The 22,676-nt window shown below is 42.3% G+C and overlaps 1 protein-coding gene across 4 annotated transcripts in view; it reads left to right on the top strand.

Annotated features, from left to right (window-relative positions):
- SFMBT1 (Scm like with four mbt domains 1) overlaps positions 1-22,676 on the top strand; it is a 118,801-nt gene that overhangs the window by 63,307 nt on the left and 32,818 nt on the right. For all 4 annotated transcript variants that reach the window (XM_032120761.1, XM_032120762.1, XM_032120763.1 and 1 more), the window contains one exon: positions 19,487-19,648. In XM_032120761.1, coding sequence (XP_031976652.1) covers positions 19,621-19,648 — 28 coding nt within the window. In that variant the 5' untranslated portion in view covers positions 19,487-19,620. The remainder of the gene's footprint in view (positions 1-19,486; positions 19,649-22,676) is intronic.

Here is a 22,676-nt window from a genome sequence, read left to right as displayed (position 1 = left end):
ATGATTTCTTGTGCAGTTTGCAGTGTGAGGAGTTGCTTCAAAGAGGATCCTCGGAAAGCTGCCAGATGTTGTTTTGCTGTCTGCAGACAACACTCCCATATCAAGTCTTTAGCTTGGTGCATCAGAGAACAAAAAGCACATGCTGATAAAGTAGGAGGTTATTTTCAGCTTTACTGTTGAAAACAGGAGATCTGGAGTGTGAGCCTGGAATCCCATTATTGCTAAAACAGTGAAGTGGCAGTGAAGACTAAACCAAATTTCTTGTTTCCTCTTAACAACTCCCCAAGAGCACTTGATTTCAGTAGTTTTTCCTTAGATACTGATAGTGGATTAATTTGGTGACATTCTAAATTAATAAGCCCTCATGGCGTTTAACTTAACTCCTACTTTATTTATTTCTGTTGCATTTATTGTCTTTAACATCAGTGCTGCCATAAATTGTGGAAGCTAATCTTGAGTGTCCTCTGCCCACAATTTCTTCATAGCAAAGTAGTATAGGCTGTGCTACAGTGGTGAGTAAGAATCACTATAACAGAATTGGTTTGGCTTTGGTTTTTTCTTTTTGGTAGGCATCTGTTTAAGATCAGGATGGTTCTAAGGCCACTGTCATTTATGTGCCTTTTGGGTAGTTATGAATTCTTGGTAATAGATGTTCATGATGTGATCTCTGTCTGAACTGACTATAAATGCATCAGCTATGAAAAAAATTAACTTGGGATTTTGCATTAAATGAAAAAGGTACTGAGAGCAGAGGCAGAGAGCCAGCATGGGTTCACTCAAATCCAGAGCACACCCAAGGTCACACAGCATTGCTGAGCTAATCCACATTGTCTGTGTTCAGTGACAGCTAAAACCAGAACTCATTACACTCTTGGTAATTTTGATTAAAAGAATAAGACTGAGCAGTTGTGTGGCAGTGCTGGATGTCACCACCTGACTGCCCATCGTTGTCTCTGGCTCGTGGATCAGCTCAGTGGAAGCCTCTCACGGGTCAGTGTCAATGGTGTTACAGACAGGTGGCATTTCCACCACTTGCTCGGTTTTATTTCTGTTTGTGGTGACAGTAATGAAGTGGCTCTGGAGCAGGGAGGGCAGGAAACTTAAGATAAAATTCAGAGCTGCTCTTCAACTCCTGAGCAGCATTTGGCTTTAGCATCTTTAATCCCCAGCTGCCTCCTAGGAAGGCAGTGGCCTTTTGGGAAAGCGTTTCTGATCATCCTTACAGCAGTGGAAGTAGCTGGAAACAGCCAGCCTGAGGAATAAGCCAGCCATAAATCCCATATTTCCTCATTTTTCTCTCTGTGTTTTCCCCTATTTGGGTAGGAGGATTGCATCTCTCTGTAGCACTTTCTCAGACGTTCCTAATTTCTGTTATTTTGTCTTCTCTGCTGGCTTAGAAGAAAGCCAAGACAGGGTGCACTGGGGTTCATTGCTTTCCTTTTAGAGGAGAAGAGTGCTAGGGATGCAGTGCACTGCAGGAAAGTTGGACTGTCACATTCCCTTCTCCAGAGCTTGGCTGCAGCAGCAGGCAGCCGTCCTCTTGCTGCTCTCTAGAGGCAGCAGGGTAACGTGATGTGCTGGGCAGTAGAGACCTCTGAACTTAGAATTTGGTGCTCTTTAGATCTGTTCTACCTGTGATACTCTAAGCTCAGGGGACATCGTCTTTATTCACCAGTCCAAAATGGATCTGGCACCATAAACTAAAGGCGAATTGAGTAAGCTGCAATTAAAATTAAAGAGTGATTACCCAAGAAGAAATATTAAGTAAAACCCACAAAATGACATTATATTATCCTGAGCAAGGAGGGAAATGACCAGGCTGAAGGGTTGATTATCTAAGGTTGAACAACTGGTGCTGTTTGTGCCAGGAGCCAGGTGGCAGGCTCAGAGCACTGGTGGCTGTGTCTGTGCCAGTGCTGTTGGTTACCAAATGGTTTTCCTGCTTAACCAAAGCAGAAGGCTCACAGATGATGCTCAAAGGCTGATGGCATTCCCCACTTGGGGACTTAGCTCTGTGGTGGTGCTCTTGTGATGGATCTGGCATCATCACCATTAAATAAACTGTGGTTTTCAGGTAAAAGCAAGTAGATATTTCCTTTCTTGAGCAATGAGTTTCATGGATCTGGTCCAGCTGACTGCTTCATGCAGGATGGATGTCTGAGGCTTTTGGTAGTTCTAGATAAAAGTGTTATTTCCCATTCTGTTCAGTGCCTGCTAGGAGGAGAAAGGAAGATATCCACTGAGCCTAAATCATTAATAAGTAACACTGAATTATCTTGACAATGGACTTTTTTTTCATCTGAAGAATGAAGAGTACAGGTGCTGTGTTCTTGACAGTGACTGATGGATGCAGCTCAGAGTCTAAACTGTAAGCTGGCTTTTATATTGATTAAAATGTATTTGTGTACCTTAAAAGTTTGATCTGGTGAGCACAGATGAATTTTCACATATAAGTAAATTAAATATATAGAAATTTATTAACAAAACAACTGTTTTCCCTATATTTGAGGTTCAGTTTATATTCCTGATCTATGGTAAATGAAGTTGTACCTTTAAAAGCAGCTGCTAAAATAAAGATTTTCATTTGACACAAGAAGCTGGAGCGTGTTTCTCCTCTTAACAGGTTTTTTTTCCCTTGGAACCAGCACAGTTACTGTCGGATATAAGTTCACTTGAGTTTCAGAGGTACCAGACTGTGCTATAGTATAAACACAGCTGCTATTGAGTAAAATAGCTTCAGTCTTCTCTAAAGTATACAAGTTCAGTGTTAGTGCAATAATAGATGCTTATTTTATTAACTGTTAGTCTGCCTGTAGACTTCCTTGGCAGACTAAAGCGATGAAGTTCACCATGTGCTTGGCCTTCCATTAACTGATAAAGGATGCACATGGAGGGTAATGCTGGAGCTTCCCTGGGAAAACCTGCATCTCCTGGTCACCCAAAGGATTGGATAGAGGGGGTTCCTTCTTCAGATTGTGGTATGGGAAGAATCCATGTGATGAGGTGCAAACCATGTTATTTATGCTGGTTAAGTTAGCTTATATAACATGCCTGAATGTCGGGTGCTTCAAATATCAGCATAGATAAGGTCATCTCATGTTTGGCACTGCATGGGAAGCTGGTCAGGAGCAATTAATCAAGTACTGGTGGATGCTGATAGACATGGCCCCTCCAAGTCCTTGGCAGTACTGCTGGCATCAGGGAAGCAGAGGTAACCACCCTCTATGGAAAAATTCTGATTTTATTTTTTTGGTCACTGTATGCTTGTGTTTCCCTTGGCTCTTTTCCTAATTGAGAGAAGGTGGGGTTTTATTTATTTTTTAGCTTATGGAGGACAGCTTTATCTAATCCGTAGTGAAATGACATAGTGATACAACTTAGCTGATAAATGAGAATCTCTGAATGGCTGTGCTTATTTCAGACAACCTGGGCATAATGGTTCTCTCATCAGAACCAGCTTTAAGGAGACTGATCCCATAGATGTGTCTCAGTTCTGCAAGTTCTTGGATTAAAAAAGTAAAAGTGCACCATGGAATTTTGTCCTTAGGATAACTAAAATATAATTTTAATAAAACAGGTCAGCTTTGTGTGTGTAACCATCCAATGACCAAATATGTGGAGCTTGTTAAATATCAACATTTAACTTATATAATAAGGCTGAATTCCCTTGTGCTGGTTGTGAATTGGTTTTTTTGAGGACTGTGGTGTGTAAATCTCCTAGAGCTGTAACAGCACTGCTCTTCTGTTCACAGCACAGAACCTCTGGAGCGAGTGGGTGACGCTCTGGTGGGTGGAAAGCATTAAGAAAAAACAGCTAGAAGGGGAGAAAGCGTTTCAAGGCTTCCCAAACATTATTTGGGGCTGATAACTAAAGAAATCAGTTGTTGCTGATCAGTTTTGTTTTAAGTGCAGTTAACCTGAAAGTATGATCCAGACTCCTGTTTTGCATTTCAAAACTCACTGAAAGCTGCTGTGTAGCTCCAAGTTGCATTGATCAGCCAAGTCCTCGATGATAGAGCTGTCTTCCCATGGCTTCTCCTGGCGCAATGCCTGGGGAGAGTTCCAAAATATGAGAACCACAGAACAGTGCCAGTCTGCTGTACTGCTCTGTGGCTGTGGCACAAGCTTGTGTTTGAGCCTCTGCTGCACATCTCTTCTCAGCCAAAAACACAGTCACTGACCTACGTGCTGAATGCTGTGAGTGCTGATGTTGCCAGTTAATGCCTGCTTGAGAACTTTGGGGAGTTCATGTAAATCTAGAACACAAACATTTTCTTACTCGAGCTCCATAGTTTCTGGTCTGTGCTTGGATATTTCTTGTGCTCCATCGGAACGGAGCCGCTGCTCCATCATCCTGTAGAGTCAAAGCACACTGCGTGGCAGCCAGGATGATGGGACACTGACAGGCTTATAAATAACTGAAGATTGGAAGTTTCATTCATCTCTGCTACTAGAATTGAATACTGTACCTGATCAGGAAGATGAAGGGGGTAGTAGTTGTTTATAAATCTTACAAATAAAGGGAGGTTTAGCTTAGACACAGTCTCCGGCTTTGCTGCGTGAGTTTGTTCCAGTGGAAAGTTTAGTGTGAGGTAGGGATGAATGAGTGGGTGTGGAATTACCTGCTACAGAGTAGTGCAGCCTTATTTTGCTTTAGTTATGAGTGGAACTACAGCCAAGTTATAAAGAATGTTCACAAGTTTTTTAAAAACATGGAAGTGGTGGAGTTTGGAAACAGACATTTTGAGATACGTTTCCTTGTTGCATGCTGAGGCTGAGCCCTGAGGAGCTGTTATTCTCAAGAAAAGCCTGACCTCTTCTTTCAGGTTCCTCCTCTTTCTTTAACATCAGAGGTTCTCATAGGACATGTTGAGGCAAGAACTTATTTGGACATTTACTGTTAGTGCTTTGATTTTTGCTCTCTTCATTGTTGCTCACTTGTTTGTGGAGGCATGATGCTTGTGGAAGATTTTTGTGGTGCACACCCAGGGTCAGTGTGATTTCCACCATTTCTTCACTGAATCCAGGTATGGAGGTGAACAAAGCAATTGCACAAGGCCCCTGCTTGTGTCAGGGTAGTTGGAATCAGAAGCCTGAGATAGCTCTGCGTTTTCACTTCCCTTAACTCACCAAAAACCTAAACTGTCCGTGAGTGCTGGACTGAAATAAAATTCAGGAGAGGAAAAAGACAGCTCTAAAAAATTTACTTTTGTTCCATTTTTCTCTCTCATGCTGAATACTAAGAGGCCAAGTCTCTTTCCCCCTTTCTCCCCTCCAGAAGTTGTCCTTTTTGAGTGCAGGTGCCTGAGAGCTGGAAGCAGGAATAGCACCGAGCACGTCCCCAGCCTCCTGGGTTGCCCTAAGCCAGCATAAAGGCATGATGCATACAAAAAATTTGGGCTAGAAACAGGCATTAGGTTTTTTTCTTTCAGTAACTGAGTTTTATCACAGTAACTGACATTCTAATGAACCAGCTTGTAATTAATGTCAATGAAATTTAACTCTGTTGTTATTTAAATAATGCAGTAATCTTGGTAGCACCATTTGTGGGGTTGTGTACCATCCTGTAGAGAAGACAGAGTGTGGAAAGTAGAAGGTTAAAGAGTAAAAATCATTGAAAGTTGGCAATTTAGGAGGCTGTGAGAAATATTTACAGTGTGTATTGTAGTAATGGATGCTGTAGAGTTCATGGATGCAGAAAATGAATAAGCTCTTTGGGACGTTGTTCTTGGAGCCTTTTCTCACATCACAGAGGAGGATGCGGTGGATTTGTTTGGCTGAAGCGAAGAAAAGCTTCCAGTCATGAAAGAAACTGTTTATATCGACCTGGGGTGGCTGCTGTGTGAGGAAGAGCAAGAGTTTTTTCTTAGCTCTTTGTTTTTGCAAAGAGTTTGGCAGAATGAGACCTGTATAGATAACATTTATCTTAATTTGATTCTATTTTTCTCTGTGTTCTTTAGATCTAGGAAATAATCACCGTAACACTGATGTATCAGTAAGTTGAACTTGTAGGGCAGGAATTTTAAATGTAGAAGAGATTTGCTGCACCACTGTGGTGTGGGTCAGTAAAATAAATTACCAGGTCTTTTCCTGAAGCATTTGGTGTGCTTGGTCCCCAGCTTTTTCATGGAAATCTCTGGACTAACTGGTTAATGTTTAAAGAAGGAAACTTTGTTTCTGAAGCAACTGGATGTTTTCTAGGTGTTTACTCTTTCTTTTCCCATTAGTTTCTCTGATCCTTAGGGCAAACCTGCAGGGATTGCTTTTCTTGACCCCCTGTTTTCCCTCTTCTTTCTCTCGCTCCCCCTCTCCCCAGCCGTGTGTGTACCGGGAGGAAAAGCCTAAACTCTTTTCCTTCTTGAGGCTTTTCTTACCAAATTTAAGTTTTTCAGGCACAATACTTCTTTAAATATGTATGATGTAATGTGTCTGTGGTCAGGGAATTGAGTGGTGCTAAAAGTGACCTTGTCTGAGGAATATTCTGGTTTTTGCTCTTTTGAATCCAAGCAGAACTAAGGAGGGAACAGTGCTGGTTCTAAGGCAGTAGTGAATCTCCACAGCCAAAAATGTTTAAAAAGTAACTGATACCACTGAGTGAGCACATAGGTAAAATAATGTTTAAAAGCCCATGGAAAGAAAAAGCGTTTAAAATCTGCCTCACTCTACATTTCAGAGTAAGGTTTAAACAAGAAAAGTTCCTCATCTCCCTTACCTGTTACATTTGCAGCATCTGAAGTGCAAAGGTAGAGTTTTGGCATGTTCTAACTTCAGCACTGCAAGGCTGCAAGAGCATCGTGTTTGTGTTTGTGTTTTTTAACTAAAGTGCTTTCAGAGTGACCCCAGCTCCAGAGCTGCCAGGTGTTAATTTAACTTTCCAGTTTATGATTACATCTTTTTGACCTACTTGGTAAAAGCCACTTCTTTATGGGGTCTCCCACAAGCTGATTTTCTTTTTCCCTTGGAAGTCCTTGCTTCAATATAAAGGCTGGTTTGCTGTGATGTCTGTCTCTCTTACTTCCACAGCACTGTTTTCCTCTCCTTGCTATTTTGATAGCTCCCATTTTACAGAGCTGCAAATTATAACCTTGTTTTGCTTGGTGGGTGAGGAGCCTTGATGCAGTTCACTGCCACTGCAACCTTATTCTGGCTCATCAGCATCTTCACCTTTGCCTTCTTGCCTTGAGCACTTAGACTTTAAAAATAACCTGTCCTCCTACAGCAAAGCCTTCTTTACCCTTCACTCCAAGAATTGAAATTAATATCACTTGGACACATCTAAAAGTGAAAGATGTGATTTTTCTGTGGAGAAGAAGTGGCTTGCACAGATCATCTATGGCACAAAGCTATGAAATAAGTTCTGTAAAATTAAAATTCAGGTGGGGGGGGTATGCAGATTGCCTTATTTGAATATTTAAATGTTCTGTAGCTTTTTGATGACTGCTTTATCATTGTTTTCCATATATATGCAATGATGCTCATTTACAGCCTTCCCCAATCAGTTATACAGCAAATACCACTGCTATAAATAAAATGTCATTTGCAGGAGACAGAGTTTTGGAAGTTAAATGAGGAAGAAATACTAGCTGTGATCAGTTGGTCAGGATTTTCTCTACAGGATTATTAAAAGGAGTAGTTGAAATGTGGATTTCCCATTGCCCTTCTCTGTTACTAACCAAGGAATACTTTAGGGTTTCAGGTAGTGTTTCAGAAAGATTGTCCAAAAGGAAGAAGTCTGGGGATGTTATCTCATGTTGCAGCTCAGTCAATGTAGTAATTGGCAATCAAAAAGCAGCAGTGCTGCTTGTCACCATCCCTGGCCATGCAGTCTCGCCCTCCTCTCTGCCACGGCTGCTGTCTTAATCCTGCAGTCAGCTGTTTCTTCTCTCCAGCGGGAAACTAATAGCTGTTGTTTTTTTTTTTTTTCCTTGTTCTTTTCTTGGTCAGATCATGCTTTGGCTTGTTTGGTGTTTCTGCACTGTCTACTAAATAATTCAGATATTTCTGTCTAGTTATTCAGTATCGCTGGCTTTGCTTTTAGCATTTGAGCAGTGTCGCTAAACTCGTATTTGTCACCATCAGGGAAAATACACTTATTTTTGCTGTTACACTCTGAAGCCCCAGCAGTGTCTGGCAGATGCTCCACTTGAGCAGCTCACACAGGCACACCTCGGGCTGCTGAGCTGCTCCTGATCCTGCTTCTGCCATGGGCTTTCCTGCACCTGCAGGGAAATCACATAACCTCCTCTGCAGTTTTATCATGTCTCACATGGGAGTGATAGATCCTGCGCTGGGCTGGTGAATCATGTCGAATCAGTCCTAAAGTAACTTAGATTAGATTAGTTCAAGGTGATTATACTCCAGACTTTCTCATCAGTGACACTATCTCTGGAAGATATGGAGCAGCTCAGGTCAGAATGCATCTCATGGTAACAGCACAGTAGGTGTTCAAGAGTGCACAGGAGACCTATGAAACAGGTTGGGGATCAAAGTAAAGATCTGACTTGAAATGAGACTGGAGAGGGCTTTTTCTTGAACAACTGGTAGAGGTTAGGATGTAGGAAAATCTGCCCTCAGCACTTACTTTGTTAAGGGATCTTTAAATATGCATTGTAGGAAGTTGAATTTTGCCTCATCTAGGATTTCTGACTTGAGGTGATAATTTTTACTTGGTGGTTGAGATGGAAAGTGATTTTATTTAATGAAAGTGGAATTAGAAGTTCTTATATTCATATTTGGAGACTCGAGCAAAGGGACACAGGCTTCGAAATACATTCCCCATAGTGGGGCCCATGCAAGGTGGAATTGTGGTTTTGTTTTTGGCTGCCCCTCAATTTTAAGGTGATAATTGACAGTCATGTTTTGACTTTTAAACTGGGGAGTGCCCGTGAGTAGGAAATGTAGTCCTGGCAAGGACTAACATTTGGATGGTATATAGGTACCATGCATTGAATTGAGCTGGTCTGCTGGGGAGGAGGAGAAAAGAGCATATCCTTATGGAAGAAGTGAAACCGGCTGCTGTTTAATTTTCTCTGCTGCTGGTGTTTCTGTGCTGGTGAAGGACTTTGGGAAGAGTGGGTCAGTCCCAGGCTGCAGGAGCTGCGAGGAGGAGGAGGAGGAAGGGGTGTCCTCACTGCTCCTTGTCCCCAGGCTGGTAGGGCAGGGCTCCCTCTCTCTGCAGATGCTGTGCTGGTGCTGGCACCTGCTGCCTGCAGAGCTATTTGGGAGTGTTCCAGGACTGCTCTGGTAATCAGACTTGCCTTGCACGGTAATGAAACAGCGAGATTAAGCTATGACAATTAAAACCTGAGGCACACAAGTCCTGAAACGGTGCTGGACTTTGAAGCATGGGTTTGTGAAGAAAATGAAACAGCAAGCCCCAAGTCCTGACTCTTCCAAGTCTGTAGCCTCATTTATTCGGGTTTCATCTGAAATGAAGAACTGCTTATCAGCGTTTCTGAAAGCGCAGGCTGAGCACTGATGGCCTTGATGATGAGGTGGCTTTGTAGAGTGTGGTCAGTGTGTGCTGGGTGTGGTTGTCACCTGTGAGTCCTCTTTCCTGTTAATCCTTTCCAAATTTATTACCTTCAGCGCTTGAAATCATTTAGTAGGTTGAGGCTTACTTCTTGCTAATAGGTAGCAGAGAGTCCTTCCTTGCTTGTTTGCCTGTTCTGTGACCTGTGCTGGTCACTCAGGAATAAGTTGATTTCTTTGTATGGATAATTGTGAGTTCTGAATCTGTTTTGATCCAACTTGATTTGTTGTGATGACTGCTTCTGCTAAAATTGTGTCCTGTTTGCTTCTGCAGCTTTTATTTGCAATCATGGAGGGTTTTTTTTTAGTGCCACTGCTTGTTAAAATAGGTTTTCTGTCTGTGGGACAGTTTGATTTGTGGTTGCATCTGTCTGTACAGACCTTATGTTAAAATGTCATTAGTGGGCGTAAAAACAAATAAAGATCCTATGATTAAGGGCTTTTTAAATTGGAATTATTTAAGATTAAATTACTTAGATTGAAATTATACAATACCAAAACAGCAAACTTTGAAATAAGTTATTTTCCATCTTAATTTTCACTCTAGCCTGCCAGTAACAATTTGACTAACGGATTGTTTGTTCAAGGAAGAAGGCCTAATGATCCATGTATGCAAAGAAATATAAATGAAATCCCACTCCCTTTGTTTTCCCCTAGTATCAGTGCCAATATTTTAAAAATAGGAAGCTAAAGTTTAACCACTGAGTCGGTTTTTAAACCCAAAGCTAGGATTTGGTTATGATTTCACAAGTGATGTGCACCAAAGAGTTAAACCTTTTTTCAACTGGAGTTGAACTCAATTTCAATTGAACTGTGGAGATATGTTGGAGTTCCTGCTTGCCCTAGGAAAACGGGATCTAGAACAAGAGGTCAATGTGTTGATAAATAGATTTAGCTCCTAATCTTTACACTTCTTCTTGATGGGGTGGAGTGTGTCCTTATTGGGAATAAATGTAAAGTTGGGCTTTTTTGTGGATTTCAAATGTCTGGTAGTGGTGTGAGCCCTCACTGGCTGACGGGATCGGAGTTGTCCTGTGGTTGTGGTGGCATTCCAGGGAGAGCTGCCCTTTCAGTGTGTAGCTTGTGGCTGAAGAAGCCCTTGAGAGAATCACCGAGGCCCTTCAGCATAATGTATTACTTTTTTCTGTATTGTGTACCATTTCAGTGACATGACAAAGGAAGGAAACAAGTAGGAGTGTGCTTTTACATACAGGAGGTGTTTTATGTGATGGACTTTTTAAAAAATGTCTTATTTGCAAGGTACCTTCCTCCCCCCACCAGTCTTCTCCTTTAACTGTTGTATTGTCTGCAGTGGTGACATCCATTAGTTAGTTCTCTGAAACAGGAGTTCATTTTCAAAGAAGGATTTGGAAGATAGTGCAGAGTTTTTTCCCTTTATGTGATTGAGTGCTGAGCCAAGTTGAGTGTCCTGCTCAGATTTCATTCAAAGATTTTCCTATAACATATGCACAGAGTAGGAGTCAGCAGCGAGGGCTTATTTGAATAAATCGAGCCTTGTGGCAGTATGAGGGAACTATTTATTGTAACTTTGTGAAGACTGCATTGACTGTCCTGTGTTGTCTGTAAGCCTGACATCCTTCTAGATCAAAATAAGTTTCCAAATCTGGTGTTCTAACAGATGATTTTTTTCTCCAGTAATTCTCATGTTTCAGGCACAGGTTAATTTTCTTTGTTAATTGCCTGTGTGTGTGTAATGAATGTAGTTTTTGATTTAAAACACTTTTCTCTCACATAGTGGATAGCTGAGTATTGTATCCTCCATTATGTTCATCCGTTGGTACTTTGTCTTCTTCCACATAGCAATGCCAGTGCTCTTCCTTGACACCATGGAAAGGGTGTGATTTTCTTTTGTTTTGGAGCAAATAGTTGTTAAGAGCTAATGCAGGTGCTTTGCCACCCATAGCTCCCCACAGGCTGCCTTCTAGGGCTCTGTGCTGCAGATCTCAAATCTTGGCATTGGCTCAGAGTTGGCTCCTGAACAGCATCTGAGTGAGTTTTAGGTATTTTTGTTTCAAGCCAGAAGAGTGAGACTGGTGGTGACTGACAAAAAGTTCAGTCATTTCACTAAAAGTCTAAACCACGATGCTATACCCATTTCTGTCATGTAGTTACTCTGGGGAAGCTGAGAAAGCAGCTGTTGGGTAGTGCTGTGTGTGTTGGGGAACATTTCAGTGAGAAGCTCCTCAAACCGAGTGTAGAGGGTCCCTTTCTCTGCTGGCAGATAAACTCTTGCCTATCGCTTCCTCATGGGCAGCATCCCCTTTCCCATCACTATGTCCCATGGGATTCCATACTTACATGCACCAGGGGTTCAGATCCAGAGGTACAAGTCAGTTTCTTTCCATCTGAGTGCTCTATTTCATCTCACCATGAATCATACTACATTTGACTGGTAGAATATTTGCTTGTTCATGCTGCTTGTCTTTGTATGGAGGATAAGAAGCTGCCAGGCTGTTGTCTGAGACTTGGGAGCAGCAGGAACTTCACATTTTTCCTTCATCTTCTTTTCCAACTTGTAACTTCAGGCAGTTGTATTCATGCAATAGGATATGAATTCAAAAAAATCAACAATGAAAAGAGAGCAGTGTGTTCTGTCTGGTTTCTTTATTTGGCCCATAACCCCCAGTGTGGTTGTAGTCTGCATGCCATGAAAGTAGATGAGGAGAGCAGAATAATGCTGGAGATTTTGCATTTAAAAAGGGAAAAACAAGCCTTAAGGACTTGACAGAACTCCCCACTACCTTAAAGGTTAGAGGCAAACTGATCAGTATTTAACAGCTCCTATTTGCAACCACTTGTAAACATAAGGGAACTTCTTGGGACACCTATTGTGTGTTACTGCCCTGTCAAGTCAATGCTTGGTCTGTCCAGTGGCACTTAAATTAGCTGGGAATAGAACTGTGACTTTTACATTCTCACCTGGACTTAACGTGCAGTCCCATGGAAATTGCTTTAGTGGCTGAGTAGCACAGCACGGGTTGTAAAGTCAGATCCTGTAATTTGTTGAGCTGGACCTGAGTGTTTCAAGATTCATTAACCAGGCTTCCCGGTTCTAGGTGTGTTACCTGGATGGTCAGGCAGATGCAGGCATTGAGTCAAATCCTGGAAGCCACTGGACTTCAGACAGGGGTCAGGATTGGAAAACAGACTTAAATTGACCTAACCTAAATGGAAAAGATAATCATCACATATGGTATCAGCAGAATTCTGCTAAATAGGTTATTGTTGGTTGGGTTTTTTTCCTGTGACGTACAATAGCTCTAATAAAAGATCAAGTTAAAAGGTATGAGCACTGGTCCCGTTTTGTAACCAAATAGATTCTCCTTTTGTCTGGTAAATATTTTTCTGCTAATAAAATGCACGTTCACAGACATTTCCACATTTTCAAGGCAGAAAGGACTGCCAGGCTGTAGCCTTTCAGTCTGCTGCGAGGTTCCTGTTGATTTGACTGTGTAATGGCAGCACTTGCTGCCTTTAACCTGACGTGAGGGGCTCTGACACCCTGGTGCAGCGTCGGCTGCGGGCGGTGGCCCCTGCCCTGTCCTGCTGCTGTCCTGGTGACACAGCCACTGCTGTCCCTGGCTGCTGCAGGTGCCTTCCCTTTGCTGCAGGCAAGGAGGCACCAGGAGCACAGCTGGGATGCTGCTGTGGGGGGTGCATCACTCAGACACCTGTCTGGGTCCTAGAGGTGAAGAACACGAAGAGCAGTGGTGTTAACTCCTGTAAATAACTGTGGGGTTTGCTGGTTCAGTGTGGACAGAGCAGTCCATGCTGGTGTTCTGCCACCTTGATGGTGGGCATTGGGTCAGCACAGGGAAGCTGTCACAAACACAGGCCTTTTGTTTTGGATAAGCCCTTGGAACAGGAATAATACGTTTCTTGTTGCACTGCAGTGCAGTGGTGCAGGCTGGCTTAGCATCCTCTGCAGGGGTGCTTGCTTGTGGTCACTTCCATGTGGAAGGTGTGAAGCATGTTCCAGAGCCACACAACTCTGTAAGCCTGGCCTGCTGTTGTTGGCAATGGCCTGGATCCTTCACAGCAGATTCTTTGCCCTTTTTACGTCTTACAAGAATTTCTTTGGAAATGTAAGAACAGAAGGTGTGTTCTTTAAATGAACTTCTCTTTGAGGAGTCTTAGCGTTGCTGTTGCAATGGAAGGGATGAACCTGGAGTTCTCTTCTGCTAAAACAGATTCCATGGGAGCAGCAGGGAGTTGGAAGGATGGAACTGTTAGGACTACTGGTCTGTGAGCAGAGATTTCAGTGCAGGTGTGAGAGAAATTAATTAATTAAGAGTTTTAATAATGAATCTAACTCTGGTGATGGTTCCTATTTGCATTTATATACATATATAATCTTCATGTTCAATGGGTTTTGTTCTTAGAGGCCACACAGAAGCTGTTCAGATAAGAAAACTGAAGCATGCTCTTGGCAGGCAAAGAGATGAAAGGGGTTGCAGGAATCCTGCGCCCTGTCTTCAGGAACACTTTGCAAGGAGCAGGGGTGGAATATTAGAGACCAACATAATTTCTGCTCTTGCAAGGACAAAGCCCAAATAAGTTGACAAGAAGAGACTTGGTAGAGAGAGATGAGAGGGGTTGAAATGTCAGAAATGTTGACTGCTTTTGGTGAAGAAAGTATTTCTTGTGGAGGCTGGTTGGTTGGTGTTGCTGCTGTAGCTGTGCAAGGCACAGCCAGAGCTGCTGGAGAAGTGTTGATCAGTGGCACAGAGCTCCTATGGCCTCTTACAAAAGCCCAAAATGGTACCAATTTGACTAAGACTGGTTAGAGGGGCAAGAAGAGGTGATGAACTCCTTTGTTACTGTTGAGCTACCAACTGCAGAAGTGTGGAAACATAGTTGCCCCTGTTATTTGGTTGTTTTTTTTTTTTTTTAATATGGGAATGTTTTGCTTTTATTTTGGATATATATATCCAGTATGCAGTCAAGACAACCTAAAGGAAATGTTAGTGGTCCTACCTGCGTAAAAGGTGATTCAGTTGTTTGATAAATCCTTACAGGAGCAGGCAAATAAGCTGCTTTTTACAGACTGGCTGTTTCATTTGTGTGTGTAAAAATAATGCTTTAAAGAACTGCAAGTCAGCCAAAGGCTTCCGTTCTCCATGTTGGATGGGATCATTCCTTCAGCAGCTGTGACTAATGAAATTGGTAGTATTTTTATTACTTTGTTATAGAGGCATCAAACTTTATTTTGCTTATCTGTAGTCTGCTTTCTGGACCTTGCAGGTCTTGGAGAGATTTGGAGTGTGCTAACAATGCTGAGCCAAGGTTTCTGTGGCAGGTAGTTTTCTTTCCTACAGAAACAACTGGAACTGATTTTTTTTCTTGTCACAGAACAGCAATTAAAATGGCTTGGAAAATCGGAATTTCAGCATAAATTGGAGATTGTGAGAAATCTTCCACTTTGTCTTTTGTTTGTGGGAAGTCAGGTACTAGGAAGGCTTGTGAAATACTTACTTTGTTTATACAACTGAAAGTTAGAACCTATCTGCAGTGTTATCCATGCTTCCAGCCGGTAGGGACTAAATAAGAGAAGACAAGATTATAAGGAAGTCCTTAAACCCTACTTTGACTGTAAAAGGCTTGGAGAACTTGGAGCTTGCATGAAGTATGGGACCCTGGAGACCCTTTCCTGGAGAAGCAGGACCTCTGCCAAGGGCTCCAGCAGAGAGAATGGCAGGGGGATGGAGCAAGAGAGAAGGACATAGATGTGTGTACAATAACACTTTGCTTCCTGAGAAAATAATTTTAATGTCCTGTCTGACAGAAGCATCATTATGGTTGTTGAATGACAAACCATGAGAGTCGTATTCCATGTGGCAGCTGAGACAGAGGCTGGGTTTGTGCCCACAAACAGTGCAAAGCCTTGGTGGCTGTAAACACCCCTGTGCTGGTGTCTCGCAGCTCCTGCAGCTTTGTGGGGTTTGGTGAGCTCCCCATCCAAGCACAGCAGCAGGGATTGTGCAGACACTTGCTGATCTGTGAATCTTAAACAGTTCCGTCACAGGTATTAGAGATTTCTTACACCAGATGCTCTCCCGAATATTTGTTTCCTTTTTCCTCTCTCAGCCCTGATTTCAAGGGTGAGATTTTTGTTCAAAGGAGGCAGAAATCTGCTGTTGTGCCTGATGGAGGTGGTTGCTGATCTGGTATGGCAGGTAGTCAGCTGTATCCTTCCACCAAGCTGGCAGCAGTGGCTAGCCAGAGTCTTTGACATTTTCCCCCAAAATGATGGGGCTGTTTTAAGGAAATGTACTGACCCCAGTGTGAGAGTTTGGCTGTTTGTGTAACTGCGAGTGTATTGCTACAAGAGAGTGAATGAAGCTCACACTGAATAGCTTGAAAGGTAATTTTCTCCAGCACCATTGATTTTGGTTCTAGTTGAGAAATTTGCACAACATACCTTGTTTTGTGCTGAAAACAGTTAACTAAGAGTGATAAGAAATTTGCCAGTATACCTGGAATGCATTTCACAAAAATGTTTATGAATCAAGTACTACACATTGTAACTTGAGCCTAAAATTAAGTTGGCTCCTACCCGAGTAGTTCATTGCATTGGGTTCTTTTTGTGCTGTAGAATTTTAATTTTTTTAATAAAACACTTCAACTTAAGTTCTCATCCAACAAGGTCCTTTCCATTTTTGACTTTATTGTATCAGTGAGGAGTTGGCAGAGTCTCAGTCAGGCTGGGTGGAGTCTCCTTGTCCTCTGAGCAGATGCAAGCGTGTTTTCCAAAGGGCTGATGTTTTCAGCCTGGCTTATCTCCCAGGGCAGAGGACCCCATGCAACTGCATTTCTACCTTAGATCTGCTTGTACACTGATAAGTGGCTTTACTGTGGCCTGCAAGTACCCAGTGGCATACAACTCTTGATTCCAACATGCTCCCCTTTTCCCCTGGAGCCACTATCTCATCTTCATGTAGCAAAAGGGCTAGCTGAGACCTATATTCATCATTGACTGTAGTGGTGTTAGGTTAGGAAAAAGGTTAAAAAAAAAAGCTTGAAGTTGTTTTGGGGTGTTTTTTGTAGGCTGTGGAAATTGCTGATTTCTGCAGCAATAATAGAAGCACAGGCAAGTGAAGTGTAGGTTGTAGTTGCAGTTGTGCACAGCAGCATCAGGAGTAAGGATTGTGGTGGGGTCTGTGCCCTGTGGTTTGGAGCCCTGTCCAGTGCAGCATCAGGATCGGGCCCACCGTGAGTCCTGGAATAAAAAATGTGTTAGAAAAAGTCTTTAGAAGAAGTGTCAGTTCCCCTCCTAGGAAAGGCATAATTGCTATTTCTGGAAGTGAAAAAGCACAGGTATGTGTGTGAATGGGCATAGGGACCAGGAGCCCCTCTCCTCCCACCTCCAAGAGTAACAAAAGGACGGGATCTTCACCTCCCTTGCTGCATTAGCAGCAGATTTTCGGGAGCAGAGCTGTGGTTTTCAGGTGCTGAGGGACCCCTGCCCTGCCCTGGCAGAGCTGCAACAGGTTTCCTGCCTGCCCATGCCAGCTGCAGCTCTGTGGTGGACGCGGGTTTGAAACAGATTTTACTGGATGCCTTGGCATGAAGGAATTCGCTGAAACCTGATCCTTGCTGGAGCTCCATCCCCAGTCCTTGGGGGTGTCTCCTGTCCCCATTGTCTCATGCACCTTTGTTTTAAAATAATATTAAGCCTCAGACACCAGCTGATTTACTTTAATTCAACATCCAACTTATGTTTGATTTCTTTTCATATTCAAGTGAGCCATCTGGCTTTAATGAACTGTAACTGTTTTTAATGCTGCCTCCAGTTGCTAACATCTGAATATTTCATGTGCTGAAAGAAGATTTGAAATGCAGAAGTGAGACTGAAGAGTCCAAAGTATTTCCAAATCAGCTCTGTTCCAGCAGCACTTGTGCTCCACTTCCCTCGAGATTTATCAAAAGATAATCTTTGGGGTGCCAGACTGTAAGCAGCAGCCATGGTGGGTGCTAATTACAAGTACTCTCAGTTTTGTGTACATAAAACACCACAACTGCTTATGAAATCCTGAATAACAACCCAACTTGACTTGGGCAGAATATCAATCAACTTCAACAGGAGCTGCCAGTGTTTGGCATCTTCTAAATCAACAGCTTCTTTGGTGCTTGGGGTTTGGTTTTGTGGGTTTCTTTGGGGGTTTTTTGGGGGGAAGGGTGGTGTCTTAAATATTTTCATGTTGCAAAAAATACGGAATTTAGTTACGTCACATAGTTTAGTTATAGAAGCTAATTGAGAGCTGTATCCCATAAACTGAAAATATCTTAATTGCAACTAATTCTGAGGATACTTTGCCAGGGCTCACTATTCTAAAGCAGTGGCATATCCCCAGATTTGTTGGAGTACATGCTTTGCTCACAGCATTGCCTTTGTTTTGGCTAAGCACTGTGACAGCTGATAGACTTGGGATAGGCCATTACCAAGGCATATTTTAATTAATGATTAAAAAGTGTTTTGTTGGTTGGTTCTTCTCTGTGTGCTGAGCATTCTGCCAGTGACATCATCTTCCAGCATCACTTTATAAAAGATAGAATAGGTGGAAGCTCAGTCTGTGTAGGAGGAAGGTCTTGGGAGAGGATAGTCTGGGAACACGTGCTTGAGTTATCTTATCCTGCACTGCTTTGTCCTGAGAGCCTGGAAAAAATGTGTGGGGAACTAGTGGAGAGTGAGAGGGGAACCTGTGCTTGATTTCTCAGTAACTCTGTCAGAGGCAGAGCTGAATTGGGAGTTAACGTGTGACCTTGCAGTTACATGCTGAGCACATACTTTCTGAGCTGGAGCAGAGCAGGTTAGAAGCATATAGCAGAAATTGGCAGCTGGGTCCTATTCCAGACACATTCCTGTGAAGCTATAATGAATAAAAGTTATTAATATCTTCCATACAGTAGATTCTTGTGGCATTAAGCTGCCATTCAATAGGAGCTCTTATGATAACTCTTGCTAGTCTCAAAAAATTTTTATTTTCACATGTAATGAAAATTTTTGAAGTTGACTGTAGTTTTGATTGTACTTGAACTTCCTACATGACTGAGCACTGCTGCTGGATATTTTATTCTATTCAAATTTGTTGATTTATTTGTGTGTGAGGGAAGCTACCAGTGTTGTGTACCTCTAAGGATTATCAGGTTGTCTGCACTGACACTCTAGCTGTTCAAAACTGGAAATCAGAGACTTTTCAAATGTATAGGACTTCCTTTTTAGAAACCATTGTTATTCAAAACGCATTTATCTCAGAAGCACAGCGTGTGTTTTTTAGAACATTTGATTATTTGTCCTCTACATTATTTCAGGTATCTCACTAAAAACAAAAATCTAGGTGCTTCACAGACATTCAGCTGGAATGCAAAAGCTTATTGAAATGATCTTTTTCTTACAAGAATTTTTAAGCCAATAATCTTATGTGGGTTTGTGGCCACTCATCTCATTGATTTTTATAAAGTTGTCAGTCAGAGCGTGTTATTAATAAAGATACATGTTACCTGGACTTTTATTGACTATACAACTCTGCTTTTGTGGAGAATTTTGTAAGGAAAGAAGACTCGTGGTTCACTGCCAGTGAACTGGTGGGCTTGCTTTAGACATGGTTTTGCTCATTTTCTACCATTCGTAGTGAAATAATTATTTAACTGCTCATAGGAGCAGGTTTGCAAATTGGATATTAGGAAGAAATGCTCCCCTGTGAGTGTGGGGAGGCCCTGGCACAGGCTGCCCAGAGAAGCTGTGGCTACCCCATCCCAGAAGTGTTGAAGGCCAGGGCTTGGAACAGCCTGGGATAGTGGAAGGTGTCCCTGCCCATGGCAGGGGATTGGAAGGAGATGATCTTTGAGTTCCCTTCCAACCCAAACCATTCTAGGATTCTATCTTAATAGCTAAAAATCCCATGAAGATTTTCTTACCAGTTGTTCCTTTCAGGTGTTTTCCAGGATCCCTTCTTGAATGTCCCGGCTGCTGTCGAAGGCAGGAGGCGACTCATGACCACCAAACAGTGACAGCCTTGGCTTCCCCTGCTTCTGGCTGCTGGGAACAACCACTGGGCTCCTGTGGAGATGAATGGAGAACAGCAGTATGATGCAGGTAACAGTCCAGCCCAGCTCCCTGGCCAACTATTCTAGAAATGTGGAAGAAAGATGAGCACAGGGAGTGTCCCATGGTGCACATGCCTGGTGCTGTGCACAGGGAGAAACTCCAGCTTCACAGATTCTGAGTTAGGTTCTGGCTGTGGCACTGTCATGGCTGTGTTTGTTACTGCTCTGTGTCAAAGCAGGGTGTATCACTGGCTTAAAGGAGACCAAAATCTGACCCATCTTGGTGGTTGTGTTTTTGGGAAGCTGTGACTTTCCTTTTTGTGCTACCACTGTGAGATGGGCTTATGAAAAGTTTGGTGGTGTTAAGACTTACTATTTTAAGGCATTTTTCTGTCAGAGTGGTTAGTATCTAGTTCTGTCCTTGTATTCATCTTGTTCTTAATATTTTGGCAAGCTTGTGCTGCTGGTTTGGAAAGTCAGATAACTGAAGCTGTTTGCTGCCATTGTAATCTGTCCTGTTTTTCTGAAGTGCCTTGGTGTGTCCTCTTTGATAGGCTTGTGATATCAGTTCCTAACCTGCTGTAGAGTGGTGTATTACAATAAATCAGCTCAGGTTTTGGATCCCCTTGGAACACCAGGCCAGGAAGAATGTTAGTCTGGGATGGCTGGGAATACTAACAGCTTTCTGAAACAGTTCTGGAATTGTACCCTCGTGTGGGGGTAGGGACCATCCATCTTTTCTGTCTTGCCTGGCGTGGCTTGTCCTTTTCTTTGAGGAGGTCCCTGCCTATTACAGTTTATATAAAGCAAATTTTAATTTGTAGTTACCAGTGTAAACAATTGGATCAAGATTTTATCAGAGTATTACTTTCCTTTGGTACTTGTCCAACAAACTGCTCTTCTCGCAGGACAGTTCACTATTGGTAATTTTGTACTTCCTTTATGGAAATCTAATTGTTGTAAGTGTTGCTGAAGAAATGTTAAACATAGTTTTAATCTATGGTGCTTTTTAGGAGAATGCTATCATCTGCTTTATGATGCTGAAATAAGCTTTTTGATTATTAATTACAGCAAGTCAGTCAAGTTGTTGTCAATGTTACATCCTCAAATAATCAAGAAAAGGCGTCATGGATGTGGATGTAGAATGTCTCCTGGCACATGCAAATACTTTTTCCTTGGCTAGTGGAAACTGCTGGCTTCTGTCACAGAGTGTAAGGAGGGGAGAGGAACAGTGAGGAGTTGTTTACATGGTCAGCAGTGGTGTGTCCACAGGCTGTGATAGCACATCCCTCATCTTAAAACCTTTATTGACATTTTTCCATCTTCCTCAAAAAGCACCAGGTCCCAGAGTCCTCTCTCACAATGTGCTTTTGAATAGCTAAGGAAAGGTTTGATACTGGCTTGAAATTACTCAGCAGCTATTTCCCTGAGCATCCTTTTGTGCCAAGTTTGAGTACAGGAGGCTGTGAAGAGCAAACAATAAATGATGAGAGCTTTACTTGCATTCAGAGATAGTTCCCAGCAAATGCTGCCTGTATAAGCATAAATACATTGGTTTTGTTGTGCCCTCTAATGCTATTTTCTGAAGTGCTTTTGAATTACACCAGTCCAAGCCACTGCTGGAACATTCCCTTCGTGTTCTTTGACTGGTGTCATTTTTTTCCACTTAATAATTTGCAGCAGTTTTTGAAGATTCTCCTCTGTTTTTCTGGTTTTACATCCAAGCTTTCTGCCTCCAAGAACCCAGACAGAGCTCAGGGTTGTTGGCTGTGGTGCTCTCCTGCACTATGAGGGAAAACACAACTTTGATTCTTGTCACAGTCTTTCTCAACTCCTGAAATTCCAACCTGTCTTTATTTATTCATGGCCTCACAGCTGGTGTAGATGAAAAAGATTAACTGTTATTAAAATCAGATTGAACTATATCTACATTTCAGGGTGAGAAACCTTTGGGTTAGCCTTACTGAAGTCTGCAAGACCTTCAGTTGTGATGTACTTAAACGTCCAATGTGACAGTCTTCAACTAAATCACATTAAAAATGCATGAAAGTTATTTGCAGTGAGAATTTAGCTCAAATCCAAAGATCAGAACAGCCTAGCATAGACTGTTTCCATTTCAGATATTTTTAAGGGCTAACTTCCTTAATATTTCACTACATTCTCCAGTCTAAATGGTATAATTCCATATTCTTTCTCTGCCTGTATGTATCAGAGAGCAGCAGGATGTAATTTGTGATAAAATTCAGAAAGAGTGAGTGTTCCCAATAATGCCAGTAGAAATAGTGACAAATGGGAAGTGATGCACCTGCCTAGGAAACTGCTGGTATTCTTACAGAGAATTTTCTCACCTCCAGTGTGGATGAACATTCTCTACAGAACCTCTGTAGGACACTTCTCAGATTTTACTTCAAATGTAAAATGTTAGCTTGATTTGAAAGTTCTTCTGACACAAACTGGTTGCATGACAAGGCCAGAGATATGGGAATTGCACCAGGTTTCTTCCCCTGCGTTTGCCAAAGTTGTGCTTTACCTCTGAGCTGATGTGCTGCTCAGTCATCCTGTCTAATACAGACAAGTAAGTCTGCACATAGTGGAAAGCTGAATTCATTTAGGGCTTGTAGCAATTAAGGATATGGGGAGAAAGAGAGAGCATAAATATGTACACTCATGCAGCATTAGATGAATAAATTGTGCTTTAGAATCAAATGCATTAAATATGGTTTTGCTTGTTGTCTTCTGTCACACTGATTTGCAAGTTTCCTTACAGTAGCAAGAATCTCTGCTGTAAATGTCTGTGGTTTTATTGAGCAGTCTGAACTCAGACTGATCAGAGTGTTTAATGCAGACTTACGGCCCCTCAGGAATGTGGCTTCATTAAACTGGTCCTGTGTCTCCAGGGATCTGCTAACCTGTGAGGATGGAGCTGTGCAATAGGGTCTTGCAAAAATGCCAACAGAACAGTTTAAAGGCTTGATTTAAGCAGGGCCTGCTCTGCTGCCACTGTCCTGCCAATAAAACCAGAAAAGTGATTGGATTCTGACTCTGAAAGCCTTACCAGAGATGGTCCTTTGCTGCAC

This window comes from Corvus moneduloides, chromosome 11 (assembly GCF_009650955.1).
Source record: "Corvus moneduloides isolate bCorMon1 chromosome 11, bCorMon1.pri, whole genome shotgun sequence".
Taxonomy (NCBI): Eukaryota; Metazoa; Chordata; class Aves; order Passeriformes; family Corvidae; genus Corvus; species Corvus moneduloides.
This window is presented reverse-complemented; position numbering and strand designations above follow the sequence as displayed.